Source organism: Diaphorina citri, unplaced genomic scaffold, assembly GCF_000475195.1.
Source record: "Diaphorina citri unplaced genomic scaffold, Diaci psyllid genome assembly version 1.1 scaffold2360, whole genome shotgun sequence".
NCBI classification, from domain to species: domain Eukaryota; kingdom Metazoa; phylum Arthropoda; class Insecta; order Hemiptera; family Psyllidae; genus Diaphorina; species Diaphorina citri.
The window spans coordinates 27,925-37,466 of record NW_007379784.1 but is presented as its reverse complement, the minus strand read 5'-3'; the positions used below and the strand labels follow the sequence as shown (position 1 = coordinate 37,466).

The 9,542-nt window shown below is 38.4% G+C and overlaps 1 protein-coding gene and 1 long non-coding RNA gene across 2 annotated transcripts in view; one reads left to right on the top strand and one right to left on the bottom strand.

The window, feature by feature from the left end:
- LOC103518795 (WD repeat-containing protein 47-like) overlaps window positions 1–679 on the bottom strand; it is a gene marked incomplete at its 3' end in the record, with an annotated part of 11,189 nt that extends 10,510 nt beyond the window's left edge. The window contains exon 1 of the mRNA XM_008483881.1: window positions 667–679. Within this exon, the coding sequence (XP_008482103.1) occupies window positions 667–679 (13 nt within the window). The remainder of the gene's footprint in view (window positions 1–666) is intronic.
- A 3,906-nt stretch (window positions 680–4,585) lies between these two features.
- On the top strand, window positions 4,586–5,124 carry LOC113471379. Its single transcript, XR_003394103.1, has 2 exons — window positions 4,586–4,864; window positions 4,981–5,124. It is a non-coding gene; the product is annotated as an uncharacterized LOC113471379 (long non-coding RNA).
- Window positions 5,125–9,542: the final 4,418 nt, after the last annotated feature.

Genomic DNA, 9,542 nt, shown 5'->3' with positions numbered 1-9,542 from the left:
TTTTTTTTTTTCCGGACAGCAAATATTATTTGACGTTAACTAAATTGATTTAGCTTAAACATCACATTATGTCCCCGGACACAATTAACCCTCATAGTGCGTGGTAGTCGAAAATTCTCTTCACATCTGAGCTCGACATGGAAACTCGTTGAATTAAAATGGTGAACATTGATAAGTAGGAATATAAAAAAAAATTAAAATGGTAAAAAAAAGAACGGTGTTATTGTAAAAATGCCAATTAACACAACATCTGTCTTGGGACTTGAATACTTTCTTGACGATCTTGCACGGTTACCTTAGCTCAGCACCTCCACAAAATTGACCTTAGGGCGAGTTTCACCAACCTTCTTTTTCGCCCCAAACTGCCTGTGAACTTGACAGCCCTGTTAGGGCGCGCAGGAAAATTCCTGGTGGGTAACATCTGACATTTACTACTAACTGGTTTAGAGCTGAATACATTACTCAAATCCCACAGGAACTTTTCATGGGACTTACGAGTATACATCAGTCTCTAGGGAGCGTTTTTTTTTTTAGCCTTTTCTCTTTTCTTTTCCTTAACGATCAGATTTCTCTAAGGGGGATTGAATGAAAATAATCGACAGTAACTGGAAAAATAATCGGTTCTGCCCATCACCACTCAAGTACTTGTATTGAACCATTACATACCATGCTGAATCATTCTGTGTAAGCAGATATAGAGGGGCGTATTTACAAAATATAACAAAATTGGACAGAGCAAAATAGAGACCAGTGTTCCACGAAAGATTTCGCACTCCTTGTTTTATGCTCCAAGCGCTGAAAATATTGACAAACGGTACGACCTTTTTTCCCTTGAGGGTGGAGTGAAATATGAGGAGTGCAGAGTGGATCGTGAAACAGGGCCCAGGGGTGTATTTCAAGAAGCAAAAATTACGTCATACCGGAAAAATAATCGGTTCTGCCCATCACCACTCAAGTACTTGTATTGAACCATTACATACCATGCTGAATCATTCTGTGTAAGCAGATATAGAGGGGCGTATTTACAAAATATAACAAAATTGGACAGAGCAAAATAGAGACCAGTGTTCCACTCAAGTCTCTAGCTCTTACCTAGCGCTTACAAGGCAGACGCACTACCAACTAAGCTAACTAGACTGGCAATAATAACTTTGATGTTGTCATTGTTGGTGTTTTTTACTTTCCTTGTAGGAAGAAAAGTGGGTAATATAATCCTGCTACACAATTTCTTTGTTCTAATTGCTTCATGAAATAGACCCCTGGGTGGTATGTTCGGATGCTTGCGACACCCTGCTAGGGTATGTCAGAGGGAAAACGGTCAAAAACCGCCAACCGCAGCACCTATCACAACCAAAAGTTTCGTGTCGCATCCTTGTCACATTTGACATCTACATACCAAATTTCAAGTCTCTAGCTCTTACCTAGCGCTTACAAGGCAGACGCACTACCAACTAAGCTAACTAGGCTGGCAATAATAGTTTTGATGTTGTCATTGTTGGTGTTTTTTACTTCCCTTTTAGGAAGAAAAGTGGGTAATATAATCCAGCTACATAATTTCTTTGTTCTAATTGCTTCATGAAATAGACCCCTGGGTGGTATGTTCGGATGCTTGCGACACCCTGCTAGGGTATGTCAGAGGGGCAGATTCTACACATTATACAACATTGAGATTATATAAAGTTTAGGTACATTTACATAGAGGTATTGTAGAAGTGAGAGTGTGCACATTGTGGTAGATATAGATGGAGGGTTTAGGTGTATTTCCCTTTCCGAAACGGAAACCATTTTGGAAACTGAAATAGCGCCTGTACTTTTTCTTCGCCTTTTCCCGTGTTCAGACGGGGTCGGCGTTTTTCGTCAGCCTCTCAATCAGCCCTAGCTAGGGTTTCCAGAACTAAACCCTCTATCGTAAAATGGGTAAAAAAAGGTTATATTTATAATATTCCTCATGCTATTTATATTGCTTTGGGCTGACATTTGGTTTTTGGCTACAAAAATTTTACGAGTGGATGCCCTTCGCACTCAACCTTTGCTATTTTATTTAGCAAGGGAAATAGCGCCTGTATTTTAAACCATAGGAAATCCAAGATGGCGTACTATCGGGAATCGGTTCCATTTTCGAATGTTTCCAGAGAGGAAAATACACCTTTTAGAACTAAACCCTCTATCATAAAATGGTTTAAAAAAGGTTATATTTATAATATTCCTCATGCTAAAACAAAATAAATACAGTTAATAATAGCGTCGAGTTAAACCTAATCACATAGCGATATTATATTGAGTTATTGAATATTAATTGAAAAGGGTTAAGCTCCATGCAACAATATGACCAGAGGGACAGCAAAGGGAAAGTGGAGTACATTATAGGCGTTTTTTTTAAAGATATCTTCGTGTGCAAAGTTGGGTTAAATCGTTGAAATTATGACTCCGCGGACTGGCATTTTTTTTAAAAATAAATAATAATAAGAATAGTGCTTATTTATACTGCTCGCATAGGACTGAAAAGTCCCTTCACTCCAGCAGTAGGCTACTACTATTATTGTGGTCAAATTCTCAAATTATATTGAGGATAAAATTCCATACCTCGGCTGGGATTGAACCCACGCCCTCCTGTTTACCAGGCGAGCGCCTTGACCACTACACCACCGAGGTAGGTTGTAATGTCCTCTTCTCTTCGTTTTCGGGACGATAAGACCTTAAGTTGTGTCCACACATAGTCGAAGGCCGTCGATCGACACGACGCGACGGCCGGTCACCTTTAGCATTTACAGTTCCCTCTGTCAAAAAATCTGGTGTGAACATCACACGACTTTCCTTATCCTATTGAATGGTGCTTATTTTGGGTGTTCTTGTTCTTAACTTTTAAAAATCTGGTGTGAACATCACACGACTTTCCTTATCCTATTGAATGGTGCTTATTTTGGGTGTTCTTGTTCTTATAGCCAAACTTTTACAATATCTCTAACCGTTTAGTCGGTATAGCTGAAAACCGCCAAAAAAACGGTCAAAATACCGCCAACCGCAGCACCTATCACAACCAAAAGTTTCGTGTCGCATCCTTGTCACATTTGACATCTACATACCAAATTTCAAGTCTCTAGCTCTTACCTAGCGCTTACAAGGCAGACGCACTACCAACTAAGCTAACTAGACTGGCAATAATAACTTTGATGTTGTCATTGTTGGTGTTTTTTACTTTCCTTGTAGGAAGAAAAGTGGGTAATATAATCCTGCTACACAATTTCTTTGTTCTAATTGCTTCATGAAATAGACCCCTGGGTGGTATGTTCGGATGCTTGCGACACCCTGCTAGGGTATGTCAGAGGGGCAGATTCTACACATTATACAACATTGAGATTATATAAAGTTTAGGTACATTTACATAGAGGTATTGTAGAAGTGAGAGAAAAATATAAGTTCACATTTAGAGAGAAGAAAAAAAGTCGGGGAAAAATTGTAAAATTAAACTGGGGAATAAAATTAACAAATAACAATAATATTATAATGAATTTGAATTAATTTTTTTTGGTATATTGGGTCGCGTGCAGGGGGTACCACGAAGGACTGTTCTCTTTACTAAAGATGTGTTGAAGAGTGAGGGTGGGTTCCACCAACCTCGTTTTTAGCCCCAAACAGCCCGTTAGATTAACAGTACTGTTGAGCCCATACAAATCACATGGAACTCAACAGGCTGTTGGTTTATTAGTCCTGTTAAACCTATACAAATTATATGGAACTTAACAGCCTGTTAGTTTAACAGTCCTGTTAAGCCTATACAGATCACTTAAACTTAACAGACTGTTAGCTTAACAAGCCTTTTCTAGGGGCTTGGAAAATATTTTCGTGAAGTTCACCCAGAGTGAGTTATTAAAAAAGAACCTAGTCTTTAGTAAACAACTCATTTAATGAGTCAGATCCTGCCTTATTGGAGTTTCATGTTTTAGGATCAGACTCACTGACTGAATTGTCCACTGAATAGTTATTTTTTACAACTCATTCATGGTAGGTTTTACCAATGACTTAATGAGAGATGTCACCAATGGGGAAAAAAATTATTGATCCAAAAAGGAGTTTTAAATCATCCAAAAATTAATTTTTAAAAAACTACTCTTTTTTTTTGATAGTAAAAACTGCTTTTTGATCATTGAAAATTCTCCCATTAGTGAAATCTCTCATTAATCATTGGTGAAACCCACCATCACTCTTCACCCATCTCTAGTCCGGAGACAGTCACCTCGTGGAATATAGAGGCGGACTCCCTGGTTTACACCGGGGGAAGCGCCCACAGGGTTGCAGTCTTGTCGGCTGAGGTGCTCAGGAAGGAGAATTCAGATTGTCTGATTAAAAAAAACTGTCTCCAAGTACAGAGTTGCCAAATCTATAGGTACTACATGTGCCCTAAATCACCAAAGTATGGAAAAGTATTTACAATTCCATATTTCGATATGATTCGTCCAAATTCAAAATTCTGCTTTTCCATTGGCTATTACACTTGTAAGATACTTTTCCATACTTTGGTGATTTAGGGCACAGTTGAACAGAATTTACAGAAAAAGGGGAAAAAAGAACACATGTTTCATATTATTAGGCCCGAATAATAATATTTTTTTTTATTTATAATATGTAAAATGTAAAGTTATCAAAATTATACACAGAAGAGTTTTTATGTCAGGCCCAGATGATTTACCAATAGAATCAATACTTTCTATGGACTCTCAATATTAACAGTCATTACTTTCCATTACCTCTCAAGACCAAGAGAATAACTTGTCTCAGTGGAATAGTGGTCGTTCCCCTCTCAAACAGAAGGGCACAAGGAAGCATGGGATTTTACTGTGTTTTAGTTGAGGATTTGACCACAGAGGTCTAAGGATTACGTGGTAGAGAACGCCTGGAATAGTGGTCGTTCCCCTCTCAAACAGAAGGGCACAAGGAAGCATGGGATTTTACTGTGTTTTAGTTGAGGATTTGACCACAGAGCTCTAAGGGTTACGTGGTAGAGAACGCATCCGGCGTTAACATTGCCTGGTTACCTTCCACTCAAAAGTGCAATATTAGAGAGTTTTTGTACTACTAACTTACATACGTGACGAGAATTGAAACGTAAGTTGACCAAAACACGGTTCTGCGCATGTGCAGAAACGAGTTTTCGTCTTTCCGTCAAATAACGTTAAACAGTTTAAGACGCTAATTTTGGTTGCAAAAACTCGCTATTATTTCTAGTTTTTTCTCCGGACAGCGTATATTATTTGACGTTAACTGAATTGATTTAGCTTAAACATCACACATTATGTCCCCGGAGTGCCCCGGACACAAGAATTAACCCTCATAGTGCGTGGTAGTCAAAATATTCTCTTCACATCTGAGCTTGACATGGAAACTCGTTGTGCAGAAACGAGTTTTCGTCTTTCCGTCAAATAACGTTAAAGAGTTTAAGACGCTAATTTTGGTTGCAAAAACTCGCTATTATTTCTAGTTTTTTTCTCCGGACAGCAAATATTATTTGACGTTAACTGAATTGATTTAGCTTAAACATCACATTATGTCCCCGGACACAAGAATTACCACCCTTAGTGCGTGGTAGTCAAAAATTCTCTTCACATCTGAGCTTGACATGGAAACTCGTTGAATTAAAATGGTGAACATTGATAAGTAGGAATATATAAAAAAAAAATTAAAATGGTAAAAAAAAGAACGGTGTTATTGTAAAAATGCCAATTAATGCAGAAACGAGTTTTCGTCTTTCCGTCAAATAACGTTAAAGAGTTTAAGACGCTAATTTTGGTTGCAAAAACTCGCTATTATTTCTATTTTTTTTTTTCCGGACAGCAAATATTATTTGACGTTAACTAAATTGATTTAGCTTAAACATCACATTATGTCCCCGGACACAATTAACCCTCATAGTGCGTGGTAGTCGAAAATTCTCTTCACATCTGAGCTCGACATGGAAACTCGTTGAATTAAAATGGTGAACATTGATAAGTAGGAATATAAAAAAAAATTAAAATGGTAAAAAAAAGAACGGTGTTATTGTAAAAATGCCAATTAACACAACATCTGTCTTGGGACTTGAATACTTTCTTGACGATCTTGCACGGTTACCTTAGCTCAGCACCTCCACAAAATTGACCTTAGGGCGAGTTTCACCAAACTTCTTTTTAGCCCCAAACTGCCTGTGAACTTGACAGCCCTGTTAGGGCGCGCAGGAAAATTCTTGGTGGGTAACATCTGACATTTACTACTAACTGATTTAGAGCTGAATACATTGAGGTTACTCAAATCCCACAGGAACTTTTCATGGGACTTACGAGTATACATCAGTCTTTAGCCCCAAACTGCCTGTGAACTTGACAGCCCTGTTAGGGCGCGCAGGAAAATTCCTGGTGGGTAACATCTGACATTTACTACTAATTGATTTAGAGCTGAATACATTGAGGTTACTCAAATCCCACAGGAACTTTCCATGGGACTTACGAGTATACATCAGTGTCTAGGGAGCTCCATACCAAATTTGGTGCTTTCCTGAATAAATGCAGCTTTTGGCCAAAATTGTGACGTTAGGCCACCCACTACAACATCTGTCTTGGGACTTGAATACTTTGACGATCTTGCACGGTTACCTTAGCTCAGCACCTCCACAAAATTGACCTTAGGGCGAGTTTCACCAAACTTCTTTTTAGCCCCAAACTGCCTGTGAACTTGACAGCCCTGTTAGGGCGCGCAGGAAAATTCCTATTAGGGTTTTTTTTTTTTTTTTTTAAAGATATCTTCATGTGCAAAGTTGGGTTAAATCGTTGAAATTATGACTCCGCGGACTGGCATTCAAAAAAGCACAATCCCCAGAATTCCACGATTTTGCAAGCATAAAATGCACAGTCCGCAGTCTGGTATCATATAATTTCCTATTTTAATTTTTCTTCTAAACCCTGTTTAGAAGAAGAAGAAGAAGAGTAGCTTATAATCTACAACACCATCCCTTCCAAGAGTCTGTCCCTGGTACGAGCTAACTTCTACTAAACAAAAATTCCTACTGAAAATGGAGTCACTTGAGAGAGAGAGTTCCTACGAAATACAACCGACGAAAGGACATTTCAATCCACGGAGGCATGTTTCATGAACCAAAAATGTTAGACACTGAATTGGTTCACAAAACATGCCGAAAGTTTCTACAAAATGGAGCTTCGAAATTTGTTAAAGATTAAAATAAATTTATATCAAAAAATTATAAAAAATAAAAATAAACGTCGTACAAATAAAAAATACATTGATCACATTAAAAAAATGGGGGAAAAATATAAGTTCACATTTAGAGAGAAGAAAAAAAGTCGGGGAAAAATTGTAAAATTAAACTGGGGAATAAAATTAACAAATAACAATAATATTATAATGAATTTGAATTAATTTTTTTTGGTATATTGGGTCGCGTGCAGGGGGTACCACGAAGGACTGTTCTCTTTACTAAAGATGTGTTGAAGAGTGAGGGTGGGTTCCACCAACCTCGTTTTTAGCCTCTAACAGATCGTTAGATTAACAGTCCTGTTAAGCCCATACAAATCATATGGAACTTAACAGGCTGTTGGTTTATTAGTCCTGTTAAACCTATTAACAGACTGTTAGCTTAATAAGCCTTTTCTAGGGGCTTGAAAAATATTTTCGTGAAATTCACCTAGAGTGAGTTATTAAAAAAGAACTAGTCTTTAGTAAACAACTCATTTAATGAGTCAGATCCTGCCTTATTGGAGCTTCATGTTTTAGAATCAGACTCACTGACTGAATCGTCCACTGAATAGTTATTTTTTACAACTCATTCATGGCGTAGGTTTTACCAATGACTTAATGAGAGATGTCACCAATGGGGAAAAAATTATTGATCCAAAAAGGAGTTTTTAATCATCCAAAAATTAATTTTTAAAAAACTACGCTTTTTTTGGATAGTAAAAACTGCTTTTTGAAAAAAAAAAAAAAAAAAGATATCGTTATGTGCAAAGTTGGGTTAAATCGTTGAAATTATGACTCCGCGGACTGGCATTTAAAAAAAAGGTACAATCCCCAGAATTCCACGATTTTGCAAGCATAAAATGCACAGTCCGCAGTCTGGTATCATAATTATAATTTCCCATTTTAATTCACTAGTAGCTTATAATCTACAACACCATCCCTTCCAAGAGTCTGTCTCTGGTACGAGCTAAATGATGAAAATCAAAGAAAAGGAACCCTAGTTTGCGGGTTTGAACCCTAGGTCCCAGGGAAAGCAGCTTTTCAAAGGTTTTTCTTGTGTAATATTACGGCATAAAAAATAAATCATAACTTTAACGAAGTGCGAAATACAAAGGGCTTTTTAATGGAACGTGGGCCTGAGTCCCATTCTACAAAGGACTCGTGAGTATGCACTCCTCATTTCTCAGGGAACCTAAACTACGCGTGGACAGATAGACAGTATTGCAATCGGTCCAAATTTTCTTTTCAAAAGAAGTGGAAAATGGGTGGAAATATCAGTTTTAGGCCCCAAAAAATAATAATAATAGACTCTCGAGTGGAAGGCAACCACTAGGCGAGGTTAACGCCTTGGGCGTTCTCTACCACCTAACCCTTAGAGCTCCATTATTATGTGGTCAAATTAGAAGTGCGAAATACGAAGGGCTTTTTAATGGAACGTGGGCCTGAGTCCTATTCTACAAAGGACTCTGAGTATGCACTCCTCATTTCTCAGGGAACCTAAACTACGCGTGGACAGATGGACAGTATTGCAATCGGTCCAAATTTTCTTTTCAAAACAAGTGGAAAGTGGGTGGAAATATCAGTTTTAGGGCCCCAAATAATAATAATAATAATAGGCTCTTGAGTGGAAGGCAAACACTAGGCGAGGTTAACGCCTTAGGCGTTCTCTACCACCTAACCCTTAGAGCTCCATTATTATGTGGTCAAATTCTCAAATAAATGAGGATAAAATTCCATACCTCGGCTGGGATCGAACCCACGCCCTCCTGATTACCAGGCGAGCGTCTTGACCACTACGCCACCGAGGCATGTATGGACAGAAAATGGACAGAAAATATGGACAAACGTTGAACCGTTTGTCCATATTATACGTGGAGTAAAACGTTTCCTCCAGTGAGGAAAGTGGAGTCTGTGAAGTGGTTCATGGAATAGGCCACTGCCACAGGTTAATATCAGATGAGGATAAAATTCCATACCTCGGCTGGGATCGAACCCACGCCCTCCTGATTACCAGACGAGCGTCTTGACCACTACGCCACCGAGGCATGTATGGACAGAAAATATGGACAAACGTTGAACCGTTTGGACAAACGTTGAACCGTTTGTCCATATTTTTTACACGTGGAGTAAAACGTTTCCTCCAGTGAGGAAAGTGGAGTCTGTGAAGTGGTTCATGGAATAGGCCACTGCCACAGGTTAATAATGTTAATATCAGATAGCACAGTGTTTGCATCTGATGTCACGTCTCATGTTTAAAACAATAATGATCTCTCGTTAGTACCTTAGCTATTTAGCATGCTATCTTGCCTTGGTCATGCTAT